The sequence below is a fragment of the Anarhichas minor genome, unplaced genomic scaffold (genome assembly GCF_050575085.1).
Source record: "Anarhichas minor isolate MPS153535 unplaced genomic scaffold, ASM5057508v1 ptg000027l, whole genome shotgun sequence".
In the NCBI taxonomy this organism is placed as follows: Eukaryota; Metazoa; Chordata; class Actinopteri; order Perciformes; family Anarhichadidae; genus Anarhichas; species Anarhichas minor.
In genome coordinates, this window is record NW_027466473.1 from 19,562,952 (window position 1) to 19,580,000 (window position 17,049).

The following is a 17,049-nucleotide window of genomic DNA, read 5'->3' on the forward strand; positions in this document are numbered from 1 at the left end:
GGCTGTTGTCAGGTTGAGGCAGTAAAACATTCATCTTGCAGCTCTCGGATGAACTCAGACTGTGTTTAAATGCTATTAACACACTCTGTTGGAGACTCAGTTCGGTGAAATGAGCTCCAACATCACAAGTGATTCGTTTCTTCAGGTTACATTTCCTTTACATCATGAATTCATTGGTGGACAAACTTCTCCGGCTCTGTTACATGCGTGGCGACTCGTCTCCGTTTTGAAGTTCAGTCTCTGTAACGTTCATCACAGCCACATCTGCTCCCTTAGTACAATCACCACGTAACACAGCTGTGCTCTCCAAAACACAAATCCACGAGACTGCCAGGAACACCTGAGCCAAATTATGTAACATAACACATTTTGTCGTCTGATCAGAAGTCTTGGTGCGAACACACTGCTTATTTGTGTCAGATCTTTTTATAAAAATAAAAAATATCAATATGATTTGTTAAAACCGACTTCAAAATTCCCTTTAAACACAGCGAGCAGCAATATATTCATTAATAATCCCACTGTTGAAGTAAGCATTTGGTAAATATAGTTCCTGTTTCTATATCTATACTACAAGTAAACAAATACTTTAAAAACTACACAGGGCTTCTTTAGTCGGTACAAAATGACGTCCTCCGTCCTGAGACGCAAAATTCAGATCAAAAAAACTTTAAAAGTAAAAATGTCATAAAAACAGAAAGTAAAACAAATAAAATAAAGATGTTGTAACCATCATGGCCTGCAAGTGGAGCCAGTGTTTACATCGGAGGAGCTGTTATTCTCTTTGCTTGTTTGTGGCGACATCAGCATCGTACACTAAATGGCCACTTTATTAGGTACACCTGTGCAATCTGATGCAATTAAGTAAAGTTCCGTCATAAATAATATCTTAACAAAGTTCATAATGTTCAGTTTTTTGTGTTGATGGTTTTTCTTCATTGTGAGGGGTACAACAATACCTCAATACTAGAGCAAATAATTGAATTAAAACCTCAATCACAGTGTTTAAAACATCAACAGCAACAGCACAAAAAGCATCATAAAAGTAGACTCAACAGCAGAACAAGAGGATTTATTCCAATGCCTAATAAAGTGAACACTGTACTTCACTTCTGCAGCTCTCAGCTGCAGCAGCAACTGCATGTGAGAAACGTAACATCATCCAATCACAGAGCTGCAGCCTCAGCAGCAGAACAGACAGAACCTGGATTCAGGTTGTTCCCGTCGGTGACACGGCGTGTCCTTGTTAAACAAACAGTTACATTAAAAATGTGCTGTGACCCTTAATGACTCCAATATCCTCCTTTAATTCCTTTGAGGACATTTCGGTGTGTGTGTGTGTGTTGCCTGGAGTCCCCTGACCCGGCGACTCACCCAGTTGATGAGGATGTATCGTGGCAGAGTGGCGGCGGGCTCCTTCAGGCTGCAGAAGCCGTACATCACCCTGGCACTGTCAAAGGTCAGTGTGATCTCTGCCAGACCTCCTCCTGCACTCACAGAACAAGAGGCTGCATTACTCCACCAGTCATGCTTCTGTTACACCGTCCTCTAGCAGGAAGGAGCATGTTGTCGAAATACACAAACCGGGAGAATATTAACAAATGAATCAGCTCGTGAAATAAAGCAATCAGAGATCATATAATGCAACTCTGCCAGGAAGCTAGAGATGCACCACTATTTCTTTACATAGTAAAGTGTTGCTTGCTTCTATATTAATGTTCAGAGTTTTGAATTACGCACCTCTAAGTAGTGTTTTGAATGCATGACCGTTAATTGCAAAGGAGTGAATTAAGTAAATGATCTTTTACTTAAGGAAAGGATCAGTGGTGTTGTGTTCCAGGCTGCTGGTTTTATGCCTCAGATCATGATCCTGCTTTCTGCATCTCAGCGTAGCTTTCAGAGACGTCTACGCACACATTTGTAAACACCTCGCATACAAACACACAAACATGACTGTGCTCCGCTGGAGATGCGAGGAGGCAGATGGATCCCTCCGAGGTTTACAGTGCGGATGAACAAACTGCGTTTCCTCTCCGCGGCTGCTGAAATATTCACGTCTCTCTCTCTCTGAGGAGAAGCTGCCGACATGAAGGAAGACCGCTGTCGGCAGAAGTGGCTCTTCATCAATGCGGCGCTCCAACATTAGTGATGCAGACGCTTCTCTGTAGTTCACTCCTCTCATGTGATCAGCACATTTATATTCAGGAATTATGTGCAGATGATTGCATTAGACTCACAGAATAAGACGTACATCAAAGTAAAACCACAGGACGCGTCTTCAACAACACATTTCTGAAGCCAAAACTAACAATGTGTTAGTTTGTCTCGCAGTACTTTCTGACTTAAAAACCTAATCAAATATTTAACAATTTCACTCACTTTCAGATTCTTGGTGCTTTTTGGATTAACTCATGTTTTGTTTTTAGCTGCAATAATTGAATTTGTGCCTCTGACTGGCTTTTTCTCCATAGCAACAGCAGCTAAGGCTAATGCGTGATTCAAAGGATGTTTATGCCAACAGAAACCTACAATGTGGTTCAGTTATCCGGGAAACATTAACAGGGTTCCAGCTCTTTGCTAGAGATCATTTTCAGGACTTTTTGAGTGATGATTGAGCTGCTGTGACAGACGGGGATGGGGCTCATTTAAAAGACGTGCACGATAACTTCAAATCATGACTAATATTTAAATGTACAGTTTTTTTCAGGTGTAACCTGCCTGTGCTACCATGTGACGTGATTTGGGATGCAGCTTTTCACATCACAACATTTAAAATACTCTCATTCATAAACTATCTTTTGAACGATAATATGATCCGGCACATAACTTGGTCTTCCAGATGGCAATGCGATCAGTTTTGGGGAGCTCTGATAGAAAAATTAGTAGTTCATTGGAAAATAGGAGATTAGGATCATTTTTGATTGATTTTCAAGAACATTTGACTTTTTTCCATGACTGGAATATTGGTCAACTGTTTTTCAGGTTTTTAAGGACCCATGGGAACCCTGTTTAAAAAAGAGGACTACTCACATGAGGACAAATACAGGTGCAGGAAGCCAGCAGGTCCTTCACCATGTTCTTCTCAAAGGCAGATTAAAATGCTACTATGTTGTTTATTACCTATTAGGTTCCAGTTTGTGCATAAATCATGAACTTTATTGTGAATGTATCTAATTACACATCCCTCCATCGGTTATATTTATCAGTTTATTGTCTTTTGAAATACATTACTTACATTTTTACACTCTAACTGCTCCGATAAATATCTTTATTAGATTTCCTTCCACTGTGTGTGCTCCAGGGTAGAAATTAACACTCAGACCAAAGCCATCTTTGTAAGATAAAGAGAAATGATCATCATGAGAGTCTGAGTTACTACATTAGGTATACGAATTAAGTTTTGCACACATGATAAACACAATCAAATTTGGGTGAAATGGAGAGAAATCTACAATCCTTAAAGTGTATAAGGGTTATGTCCATATGTTTATTTGCAGATTCACACCTACCATGGTGCAATGATGTCATTAAAGGGAGGCAGGAGGAAGACCCTTTCATACTGCATGTGTGTGCATGAAATACGGAGGAGACTCATTAAGCTGTAATGATCGTGCAGCGCGTCATTAACTGTGGTAATAATGAATCCAGCTCAGAAACAATCAGGAGACAAAGAACATGATAATTCCCCCCTCCCCCAAACCAACATCAGAACCTGCTGAGCTCATCAAAGATGGTGGGCAGCAGCAAATTACAACCATCTCCACACATGATGTTAACATGCTGATACAGCCATGTTCGTTATGACATAAAAAGAATGAGAACAGCAAGATGTGGGGGAGATTAAATTCATGTACTGGATTGCTGACAAAAAAAAACAGACTTACCGCCTGATGATGCCAGTTTCAAATCATTGCTGTCATCCTCATATGTGTACAAGGCCCTGTTAGAAAGAGAGGGAGAGAAAGAAGACAACGTTTCACCTTTATCAATGTTACAGTACCACGTGGCTTGTGTTCGCGGCCTGGACTCAAGTCAGAAATCTGATGACTTTAGACTTAACGGCAAAACATGTTCCAGATTCTGTACTTTAAATAGGCCTGAAACAATTAGCCAAACAATTAAATCATTTGAGAGACGTTTCCAGCAGCAAGACTCGGAGTCGACAGCCATAGCGGCATGTTAGCATGCTAACATGAGCTAATAAACAGCTGAGGCTGATGGGAATGTCATAAGATTTGCAGGTATTTGATCACATTGGTGACATTTACATTTTAACCTGATGGTGGCATTAAAGGAAAAACCAAAGTCAGTAGGATCCATCCTTTAGGACCCACAAATATCTGCACAAAATATCATCACAATATGTCTGACTTTTGTGTGCACAAATATAAGAGAACAAGACCAAATCACCTTTGTTGCCCTCTCCACCAATGTCTTTTTTTCCCAGCATAACAGATACTCGTGCGTTATCTAAAATCAATTATATGCATGCCCACACACACCCTCATGCATTCACACACTCGTACGCCTCTGACCTCTTTGGCTGAGGTTAAACGAAGGCAGCAGAGATTACAGTTTAGCCGACATCTCCAGATTAAAACCATTTGACCTCTTCTCATGACCCTGTTGTCAAATCTATTAACCTGCAGGTCAGAATTAATTTATTCCGACAACACAACAAGCCTGTAACCATACTACCTACCGTACGTCTTGTGAAGCTGTCTGAGGATTGTTATCTTCGCCACTAGTGGGTTAAAAATGAGAAGTTTGACCTGAGGGTTGTTACCAGAATCGAACTGGTTTATCATCTGTGTTGGTGGCCATTTTAGGGACATCTCAGATTTAGCTCCGTACTGTCAGACTTGTTTAAACTTTCATCTGAACTATAAAAGGCTGAGTCCTGTGCATCATTTTATACACACACATCTTCTATTCAAGAAATATTCAGATTATTTACTTTAAGCAATACCACACCATAAAATACTCCATTACAAATAAAGGTGCAGTTAATGTATAAAAAGTAAAATAACTCATTGTGTAGTTATATTACAGGATCATTATTACAGATGCATTAAGGTGGTTAAACATGCATGAGGCTAATTGCAATGCGTAATTCCTTATACATCAGAAAAAAAGCTCCAGTTGTCGTATAAATGTATCGTCGTAAAAAGTTCAATATTTCCCTCTGAAATGTGGATTGTAAAATAGCAAAATAGTTCCTCAAAATTGCACTGAAGTACAGTAAAAAAGTAAATAAATGTATTTTCCACCACTGTAAGTATCAGATACATTACTGTGGGTTTGACACAGTAATTTGACACAGTATGTGTTTAAGTGATGGACCATCTGGTGGGTCAGGTGGAGTTAAAGAGGATTAGCTTCCAGCTATTAAATATTGGATCCGGATGAATAAAAAGATATTCACGGTTTTCACTCTAATGCAAACTGACTCACCATCAAATCAGGAGAAGGTATGGAAACTGAAAACCAACGTATTAAATGCATGCAGGGATTGAGGTTAGAGAAATTACCCTTTCATCTATTAGGGTTGAAACAGGAGATTATAAACTGGAGAGCAGTGCACTGTCGATTATTAAAGATTATATATATATAAAAAAACTGGAATACAAAACTCTTCATCAAACTTAATCAGCACAAAAGCTCAATGACTTCATGTTGGTTTAGATTGTCTGCTTGTCATTTAGGTTTGAGTGATCTTTATATTTCTACAATAATATCGTCATCAGATAAACTCAGGACGTTTAATATTATATATTATAAAATGCAGCATATTATTGGAGAATGCGTTATTACATCATGTTGTCTCATTAGATACATGGTGTTTTCATCTTGTCCTGATTAATGTTGAGTTCTCGTTTCCCCAAAATCTCTACAACGGAGCAAGCGAGTGCAAAGTCAGCACGATGCACACAGTAGAGTCACAATGGCCACATTTAAACGTGAAACACGCAAAAATGTTGTAAAACTCTGAGAAATGAGGAGTTCTGTCTGTCTGAAGAGCAGACAGGTCAGCATCCTGAACCCCTGAGGCACCAAGACACCCTCAGATCAGGAGATTACAATTCCATATTAATTATCTGCAAACTTCAGCTAGCACAAGACTTTAAGGTTTCCTTAATAAGCTCCCCTTTACTACATGAGTGCAAATATGACAGCAACACTGTGACCTTAAAATAGTTTAAACTATAGCATTGTAAGCTTTGTGCTTTTTAAAAAATAATACATAGTTTGTAAACTTTGAGGGAGGATTTAACTTGATGCTGCTTGTTAAATAAAGAAAGGTTTTTTTTCCCCCCGCCGCTGCATGTCCATGTGCCAGTGTGTATGGCCGGTATTACCGGTCCAGATGACCTCATGCTATTTCAGCCTGAAGCTTTAGTCTGGCCACCGTCTGACTCTCTGCTGACCTCACCTCCCTCTAAATCCTGTCTGTTTCTGCCTAGTCACTCTCTGCTTCCGACCCCCCCCTCTATAGAGATTGAGACATGTCACGTTACTAAATCATCTAAAATGCATCTTTCGCCAAAGGATTCTGGGCCTTCAGGGTCACAATAAGAAAAATATCTAGGACTACGATGTTGACCGTGCCTAGTACAACTACTACTACTACTACTACTACTACTGTAGTCACAGTTGCAGTAGTAGCAGCTTCACAACAAACCAGTAGAGAAGCAAATTGTTGGAGGCAGGAAAGGAAAGGGTGAAGGGCGAATGATAGACGAGAAACAAAGAAAGCATCAGTCGGGAAATAAAAAGATGACAGACAATAAAGACAACAGGGTGTAAAAAGGATGGATGAGAAAGAAAAAGAGCAAGCGTTTAAGACTGAGAGAGAGAAAGATGTGAATCTCACTCACTCGATGCTCTATAAATAATTCTCTTTAAAGCAGACAGCTGTTTATTATTCATATAAAGCCCCATGACCTAGAAACAGCCCCGTAAGAGGAGGAAGAGAGGATGGAAGACGAGGCGAATACAAAAAGAAACAATACCAGGGAGGAAAAGGAGAGAAAAGGGGAGCAGAAGGGAAGGGGAAAGAAGAAGGAGAGGAAGTAGAAATAGAAAGAGGACGAGGAGGAAAATGAAGTGGATGGAGAGAAGAAAGGCACGAAGGCAAAATGATGGAGAAGGAAAGAAGGATATGAGGTGGAAGGAAAGGGAGGAGCCAAAAGGCAGGGAGGTTAAAAGTAGAGAGGAGTAGGAGGAGGGAGAGAGGAAGAAACAACAGCCAGCAGCAGGATAAAAGATTAGAAGAAGAATGAAGAGAACTCGATTAATCAACTAATCACACGCGTGTGGAGGTCATCGCCAATAACCTGTTCTCCCCTCGACCTTTGCTTTACCAATACTGCTTCATTGCTGCATCCTTTCATACCAGTAAGTGTGAGAGATCAGGCTGGTCTTTAATATTTTATAACATCTAGAACAATTGTTTTTTTTGTCGTGATCAAGTTTGAGCTGATTTGAATTTGAACACGGCCCACACAGTCATTAACTACCCGACACACTTACACGACAAGCTAATGATACAAGACGGTTGAATTAGTGGTTTAATCAAGTTCTCCAAAGCAATATCATATTCATGTTCTCGTTCTAAAGACTCCTGTTCAACGGAAGAAAAGAAAATGATCAGGTGATATTAATATAGAGCGACAAAGTCAGTGTAAAGCTCAGACTGTGTATAAATAGTGGATGGAGTCACTGGCTCATCACTTATTGGTTTGTAGTCTACGGTTTTAATCAAATCCAAAATGCTTCCTCACATTACTTCACCAGATTGTTTAGCATCGTTTTCTCTATTTTGCATCAGCGAATAAGGCACTTTTGAATATGAACAGATTGTTACAAATGAAATATTGCATTCATCTATATATGTTTACTTTATGTTCAAACACAAAGTTGAATCTGGAATAACACGGGGCAGCCCTAAAGCATACACACATATAGTATGTGCATCTCTACATGCAGGTGACAAGGGCTCACTGAGTATGGAAATCATACGAATCATAAGCTGTGGCTGTCCAACCAACTGAGCACCTTTGGGAAATATACTATACACAGTGTGTGTGTGTGTGTGTGTGTGTGTGTGTGTGTGTGTGTGTTTGTGTGTGTGTGTGCCCACGCTGCCTTTGATGTGCAGAAGAATCACGGTGCTTTAAACTGGAGGCGGCACAACAGCTTTTCCTCTCTAATCTGCTCTTTACTGTAGGAGGTTGTGTGGTTGTGTGTGTACGTGTGAACTAACAGTGACTTTCATATAACGGATTTTATTATCCTTGTTCAGGTTTCTGCGTAGCCGTGTCGAACACAAAGATGTAACGTGGTGTTAACATTCCTTGGAGTGTGATAACGTACGCCTTCACCTACATGGTGTTGAAATGAAAGTTCAGCAGCACCAACGTGCAGCCTGAGAGTGACGGAGAAAAGCTCGGAGAGGAAAATGCAAATTATATAATAAGGTTCAGAGAAAAAGAGATCATCTTACGTCATTAAATGTGTTCACTGTCTGGACTAAATCAAGCTCATTGACGACTCATCGCAGCTGCAGTTTCATTGTATCTTTAAATGGACCTTAATTATTTTGTGCTTTTATTTCCTGCCCCTTCCTCCTCAGTCTTTCTCCTTTCTATGTAGTCTATCACACGCTCACAGAACATAAATCACATTTAATACTGTTGCGCGCACACACACACACACACACACACACACACACACACACACACACACACACACACACACACACACACACACACACACACACACACACACACACACACACACACACACACACACACACACACACACACACATGAATCAGACTGGATCTTCTCCATTAAAACAAGGGGGGTCTCAACAAGAAGAAGCTGCAGAGTCTCAGCTATTTTAAAGCTGGAAGCTGATTCGCACTGTGCCAGACTCCTCAGGATCAAGAGGCAACCAACAGAGATGATTTCAGAATGTTTCAAGGAGATGAATAAACAGAAGCAGGGAGGAGGAACAGTGGCGACATGTTGAATCTGACTTACAGGAACAGGACGGACTGAATAAACACCTCAGCGACAGTCTCAACAAACACAGGATGATGTTTCTAAAGATGAACAAATCCCTTTTTCCGTTCAGAAATGTTTTGAAAGGCAAGTTGCTTCAGGAAAGGAAGTAAAAAAAGCTCCAGATTTTTTGAATTTCTGCTGTTTCTGTTATTTTGTCCTCCTCCTGTATTTAGGATCGGCAGTGCATGGCATTGGCTGTTAAAAAAAGAAAAAGAGGTGGCCAAGATAACCCCCCTCAACACACACACACGCACACCCGCAGGGAGTGTCACCATGGCAACCGGGCAGCATCCCCCATCGTTATCTCGGCAACAGCAGTTTGTGAGCTGAGGGGAGCAACGATGTGCAGGTAGTGATGGAGGGAAGGAAGAGGCTGTAGGACAGCTGAAGGGCAAAACACACACACACACACCAGGTGAGCACACAGCATGCAGAGTGCTCACGTGTGTGTGTGTGTGTGTGTGTGTGTGTGTGTGTGTGTGTGTGTGTGTGTGTGTGTGTATGTATGTTGTATGATGATGATCCAGCTGGACTCACTTCACAACTTCAAAAGGATCTGCAGACCTGATGTACGGAGCTCCGTCTGCAGTAAACAGCATGTAATCAAATAAAATGCACAGCAGTATCAACTGATGTTATGTATGTGGTCATAAAACTGTAAAATATAAATTTGTTTCTGTCTGTCTGTTTGAGGCAGCTCATGTTCCTGAGTAGCAGCCTGCTGCAGTGCTTCAAACGCAGGCGGGCAGCGCGCATCTTTTGGGCTTGTTATGTTTGGGACAGGCTTTCATGTTTTTTGTTATGTTTGGGACAGTTCAGGTGTAGCTACAAACAGTGGATGAGAACCGGCTGAAACACATTTTAGGCTGAACCAAAATGAGGTTTGCTGTGCAGCCCCATCGGGGCTAGCACGCCACAAGCTAAGGGAGCTAATATAGTTCTTCAAAGCTCTTTTATTAAATGGGGACGGGGATTTTGGAGGTTATTATTTTGGATATCTCAAAGTTTTGTAAGTCGATAAAGTAGGACAACATGCCGGCATCACATTTTATGCCGTTGCTTTTGGATTTATCATTTCATCAGCGACAGGGAGACTTTCACCATCTAAATTACATTAAAATACTCAGTAATCTGTGTTTATTAAATCAGTTTCGCACTTTTAAAGCTCCGAGCGTGTATGAATAGCACCAGTTGCCATGGCAACCCGATGGAAATTAGTAATATTGAGAGCACCGGGGTCTAAGAACAGAACGGGGCAATAAAGGTGCCAGAGTTAAAGGTTCAAACCCCCCTAGCCTACTTTCAGGCCCGTTGGACTCTCGTCACCAGGCTGCTCTGAGCTACTGTCAGCTTTCCTACTGACTCAGTGAAGCCGACTGCTCATTTAGGAAGAGAAAAAAAGCAGATAAAGCTGACTCAGCAGTTACCTATGAGACAGGGACATTACCGAAGAGAATGAGAGCGAGAGAGAGCGAGAGGAAGGTTACTGATGTCAGTAAAGATGTCAGTTTTGCAACTATAATGTGCAATTTTATTATAACAGATGCAGCAAAAAACGGTGCAAAAAGTTTCCCTTCCTGTTGTTCCAGAACACCGGACATTCTCTAAAGTCCAACGAGCTGCACGTAGTAGCATAAAACGAGTGATGGCCAAGTATGAAAAAGATTCTGTGATCAAATACAGACACAACAGCAACATGTGCAGTGTTTCTTTCTGTTATTTGTCCAATTTCAAAAGAGAAGCATACTTTGTTCCCCAAAACAAACCCAATATTTATCCTCTGGGTTTGGGAGTTATGGATCCCTCTCGGGTTTTTAATGGCCGGAGGGAAAAGAAAAATATGTGTGGTTAAAGAGATACGCAGAACGGAGAGACTGTAAATACAGACAAAGAGTTGTGAAGGCAGAAGCAGGCAGGCAGAGAGCATTGTGGGATAGGATGGAGAGGACTACGGGGGATGATTAAGTATGCTGGCAATGTTATTCCTGCGGTCGGATAACGTAGCCTGATTTATAGAGCGAGAAAACCTACATGGTGACTTAATGCGAAAGAAATGAGGCAGACAGACATGAGGACGGGAATCATGGGTAATGTTTCAGGGGGGGGGGGGGGGGGGGGGGAGTGAACGAGGGCACTGGGGAACAGCCGTGACTCCTGTTCCTGTCGGTCTGGGAATGCAGAAATCTGCACGCCGATCCGATGAGAAAGACACGTGTGTGAGTGGTGTGAAAGGCAGAGATGGGAAAGACCGATAAGCTGCGGCCACGCTAGCGCCGCCACAACACCGCAATGTTCTTCACAGACCAGGAAGAAGCAGTTTAACTATTATTTATCAATTTCGGGGGGGAAAATATGAATGTTTTCAGCAATATGTGTAAATTTCCGCTTGTTACATGCATGCAGTCTTTCCAAAATAGTCATTCGTCTTCACAGAAAACATTTGGTTTAGGCAACAAAAGTACTTAGTTATAAAAAGATCATAGTGTGGGTTCAAATTATTACGGAAGTGGCGTTACTTAAGTACGGAAGTTATGTCTTCATACTTCCTGGTTCATGTTTATGTGGATTACATGCTAATTGATTTTGCGGGATATTTACCAATTACAGCGCTAACGTGCATGTTAACGTTGGGCATGCTAACATTAACCATTTAACGTTTAGCATGATAGAATGTCAACATGCATGAAGTTAACATGGCAGTATTGATGAGAGGACTTGCATTTATAAAGCAACTCTCTAGTCATCCGACTACTTAAAGTGCTTTACACCACATGCCAACATTCCCTCCATTCACACACACACACACACACACACACACACACACACATACACACATTCATACACTGATGGCAGAGGCTGCCATACAAGCCTGCTCATCAGGATCTAATCTAATGCTCACTAAAAAGAGAGACAGTGGAAGAACTTGAAAATATCAAACAGGAGTATTTCTCTTCAGCAAGTCAAGAGGAGAAATTAAAGGACAAAAGGATGGCTTGAACATGAGCATCTGTCTGGGCCTGCATTAAATTATAATGAGGGGAAGAATAAGTCTCCGGTAATGGCTTCCCTTGAGTATTATGATTGCACTGGTGTGTGTGGTGCAGAGAGAGGTGAAGAGGAGGAGGGAAGGGCGAGAATGAACGCGATATTACAGCCACTTACGGTTCAAGGTGAGCAAATTCATCATGCGGCCTCAAATAATCCACATTTACACTTTGCAGTTCCAGCTAAGACAGCATCAAATGTTGCAGTACTGTGAATTTGAGATTTATCTATTTTGGGACTTTAAATTAAGACATTTTGTCACATTCTTGGTCATGGTTCATATTCTGTAGATACTCTCAAACTTCATCAACCTAATTTATGAATCATTAATTCATAAATTAAGTCCAATGCAGAAAAAATAACTTCACTGTGTTTTAAATACATTTCTCTTGCAGATGTCTCCCATTGCACGTCCTACATGCTCATGGCTAATAATGGATTCGCCACATGGAAAGTGTAGTTATCTTGCCAAACCAGTAGCTGATGAGGCAGCGGAATCACTGAGGGAAAATTTTCCATCAGTGCTCAAGAATTTGGTGAGCAAACCATCAGGCTCACCGCTCGCCTAACTGTCTGTCTCCATGTTGGGCTGTGGGTTCTTTGTAGTGTTGAGATTGAGGGAAAAGGCTGAGTTGCGTTGGATTACTGCCTGGATCAGCAGTTGTTTTGTGTTTGAAAGAGCTGAGAGAACTAGAACAATAGCAGCACTTCCCTAAAGGCCTGAGAGACAGAACATAAATGAACATGTTGGTCATTTAAACCATTTAAAGCATTTTACTTATCTGAAAACAAAATTAGTTACACGTCAGTACAGCCAAGACTAGAAAGAGCGTATAACAGCTTGAAGTCACCTTGTTGTGAAGTAACATGAGAATATAGATAAATACAACTGAGTTTCCTACAAAAGAAGTTGAAACGGAAACGAAACTGTGTGGTTTCTGAGTTGTAGAGAAATACTTCTCATGACTAAACCTCAGTTTAAAATGTACACAGGCCTCCACTCTGAACTGAAATGAAACCCTCACAAATAAAACAGAAGTGAGTTGTAACCTTTACAAACAAAGTGACGTTAGCTTTGGTCCCTAAGCAATAGGTTTCAGTTCTCTTTTGGGCCCCAGGCTGAAAGCATTTTAGGCATCCATGATAAAAATCCTAATTTAACTGAAAGTAATGTCGAACATTAAAGAACGGCATCAGATGAGAGAGGCAGGAACCACAACCTAGGACTCCTTAGATCCCCTGAACCCTCACAAGAAGCCTATAGAAAGACATCGAAAGGCTACATTTACCTCCCAGAGATGTCGAGAATATTTATTTTCCAATGAGATTATAGTGTTTGTCATGCAGGCAGAGATTTGGTTATCTAGAGGTATGATCTTGAGTGTTTTTGTGTCAAATAGGTCTAGAATCTGATATTTATGTGCCAAAGACATCTTCAGAGAACGTCTATAATGTCTGTTTCACTGGAATGTGTCTGTAAGTCCAGACAGAAGTACGTTTTGTTTGCCTTTGTGAGTGTTGCAGAAGGACAGGACAGTGACAACAGCGTCGGCTGTGGCCCAAAGTCTGTCAGAGTGACTTAGTCAGCAGAATGGGATTTTTTGTTCTGGGCCCTTAGGACACATAACAACCACACATGTCACCATCCATCCCCAGGTCTTTGCACACTCGACTCGCCCTAATCAGCTCTCTGGGGACCAGATAGAGGGTTGTGTGTGTGTGTGTGTGCCCCAGGACTCAGAGGTTTGGTTGAACACTTACTCAGCAAGAGAGAAAGCAGCGACAGACTTATACAACACAAACACTGACACACAAAAAAACTAAATTCTTCTCCGACTATGTGACAGTGGCACTGCAATTGTTTCCAGGGTTTCATGGAGCATTCAGCACTCTTCCCTCCTCAGTCCACTCATTCTCTCCTTTGCACTGAAAAATGCAAAAGTGCCTCCAGGAGAAGTGAGGACACCGGTCCATTAGTCCAGAAATAGTCAACATACCTTGACGAATGACTTCAAATTCTGTTTAGACTTCTACTCAGATACTGTCTCTTTAAATACAGCGTAGAAGGAAATTCAATATGTGAAATTGGTGCAGCAGTTTGGACGCAGGTATGCTGAAAAGATGCTTGAGGCAAAGCTGCTGCAGAGTAACTACTGAAGAACAGCTGAAAGGACGGATCTCATGAGGAGCAATTCTAGTGAATTATCTTCATAACTATTGGCTAGATGGCCATGAAATGTACTGTAGGTATCCATGATGGATACATCCTATTGACTTTGGTGAGCTGCTGGCCTCATCACCAACACTCTTTATCACCACATACCTTCAAAATGAATGGCCTCAACTGCTATTGTGCAGTAGCGCTACTTTGCACTAATGGCAACATCCACGATATTTAGAAACTACAGAAATGACAACACGTTAATGCTCACAACATGAAAACACTTCTGATGCAGGTTACCAAAGGCACCACCCTCTGGCCAAATACTACATCTACTTCACCACAACTGCTAAAGATAAAAAAAAATAATGAATTAAAAGCCACTATTCTTGTTCTGTGATTAAAAGATGACACAATGAGTGAGTTTAAATGAATGCGTTCAAGCCAAAAGATCTGTGTTTAACAGGTCACAGCAGACTCAGATTGTAAAAGGACTCTATGTACTTTTGGAGAGATTTTCAAACAGATTTTTCATATTTACAACGCATACGGCTACATTCCTGGAATGCTTTTTTTATAAATGTTCATGCTATGTGGCTCTGGGCAGGTCGTTGCTGTCTGGACTCTCTCCGTGGAGGCAACAGCAGCATTCACAGCCCTGCTTTGTGTGCTGGACTGGGTTACAATGGACATCCTGTGGCTGTGGAGCTGCCGTCTCCTCTGCACCAATCAGATCTCAGCACTGACCAACACCGTGTCCAGCACAATGTTGGGCCGTTGCCATGTGAGCAGTGGACGAGTGTAAACAGGAGGGGGAACAGAGAATGTTTGGACGGACCTGATGGTCTGCAGAGATATAGTGCACAAAAACAAAACCCACAAGCTTTTTTGCCCTGACTCTGCCACCACTTACATACTTGTATTGTAAATGCTATAGTTGAGCATTTTCTTTTTTCGATCCTTTTCTTTTGGCTGTCACACCCTTAACAAGGTGACCAATGACCTCTTCTCCAAACACCTCTCCTGTTTCCTCTTCTCTTTCTAACACAGCCAGCAGAATGTCAAATGTCATTCCTGACATTCCTGTCGAGTTTTTCCTGCTCAGTAAATGTCTTTCAGACCTCCCCCTCTGTTTCGGTGACGTCACACATCACTGTCAATATCAAAACTGGAACAAAGCTGACACTATCAGCATAAGATACAGCTCAGTGATATATAGAGCATCATATTTAGTTTGAATGTCAAGAGAATAATGAATTATAGGGAAAAATTACCTGCAAAAGTATTATTCAAACCATCTATGTTTAAATGAACTTACAATCAGAAGGTAGAGGTGATTGCCATTCAAGCTGCTCACTTTTTGGTAGCGTTTAACAGAACATATTATTATCATCATTATCATTAATTGTACTGTTGTTGTTGCTATTGTTCTCAAGATTATTATTGTGAGATCCTGCTAATTGTTAGGGCTGTACTGGATGTACTGCTTGTTTCCATTTTAAGCTCATCTATTGAGGTTTTCGAGTTGCGATCTTGTGGTTGTACAAATATAATTGATGGTACTGTTAGATTGCTGCTGTACCGCCCCTTTAATACGTGCCTTCCTTTGTGGGCAGCAAACCTGAGCGTAAGTAGTTTTTTGACCGCAGTGAAAATGTTTTTGAAAGGCTAAATGCCAACAAATATGGATAGACATGCTGTATATTTTGAAAATGATAAAATCCCTCTATTTTTCAACATATTTTGACTGAAGACAGACAATTACGGGGACGAGGACTGATTGCCGCTTTGCTCGCTGTGTGTGTGTGTGTGTGTGTGTGTGTGTGTGTGTGTGTGTGAGAGAGAGAGCAGAGGGTGGATTATGACATGCAAATGTTATTAATAATAATAATAATAATTTGAATGTCAACATTATGAATGAAGCTTCAAACTATTCGGTACAGCCCTATTAATTTCCCCTTCAATGAGACGTCGTCTACATAATGTGGATGTGGTTTGATTGTGAGTAATGAAAATGCTGAATGTTAGTTCTCGTTGTCATTTGCATGTCTGCCCAAAACCTACATTATCCTGTGTTAAGACTCGTGTTATTCTATGTTTGTCCTCAAAGTCAACACATCAAATGAGAAGAATGAGTCAACAATGTGTTCGTCCGTCTCTCAATACGTCCTGACTTCCTGTCTGTGGCTCTCAGCTCCAAGCCCATTGGTTCCCAAAGTAGATTTAAATCTTTAATAAATGGCTCACAAATATAGAGTTAGGGCCCAAGCACCACGACGAGTACCAGTTGAGTATGTCTACCAGATTCTTTGTTCTATGTGCTTCATTTCAAGTATGAATTATCCAATAATTCAGTAGAAAAGGAACCAACAAAAGTACCAGGTTAGGTTAAATTTAGAAATATCAAGCTTTGACAAGACTAAGTACATTTACTGTTGCTTTGGACTTCTCTACTTCGAGGATTTTGAATCGTATATCTTATAACCGTGTCTCTGTTCACTCAGATGCTGCAGAGTCATCTAGCCGTGTGTAGTATCGCCTCAAACAGAGACATCTGTGTAGTAGAGGCTGGACTTAAAACGAAACATTTCAAAGGGCTCTGCGCGCACACACACACACACACACACACACACACACACACACACACACACACACACACACACACACACACACACACACACACACACACACACACACACACACACACACACACACACACACACACACACACACACACACACACACACACACACACACACACACACACACACC

The 17,049-nt window shown here is 41.2% G+C and overlaps 1 protein-coding gene across 7 annotated transcripts in view; it reads right to left on the bottom strand.

Moving 5' to 3' along the window:
- Positions 1 to 17,049, bottom strand: part of dbn1 (drebrin 1) — a 79,242-nt gene that overhangs the window by 15,241 nt on the left and 46,952 nt on the right. For 3 of the 7 annotated variants that reach the window (XM_076101762.1, XM_076101761.1, XM_076101760.1), the window contains exons 2-3: positions 3,885 to 3,940; positions 1,375 to 1,487 (exon numbers count right to left, since the gene is read on the bottom strand). In XM_076101762.1, the coding sequence (XP_075957877.1) occupies positions 1,375 to 1,487; positions 3,885 to 3,940 (169 nt within the window). Of the gene's footprint in view, positions 1 to 1,374; positions 1,488 to 1,808; positions 1,924 to 1,945; positions 3,864 to 3,884; positions 3,941 to 17,049 lie in introns of those variants that run through there. The other 4 variants (XM_076101764.1, XM_076101765.1, XM_076101763.1 and 1 more) reach the window with 4 other exon arrangements.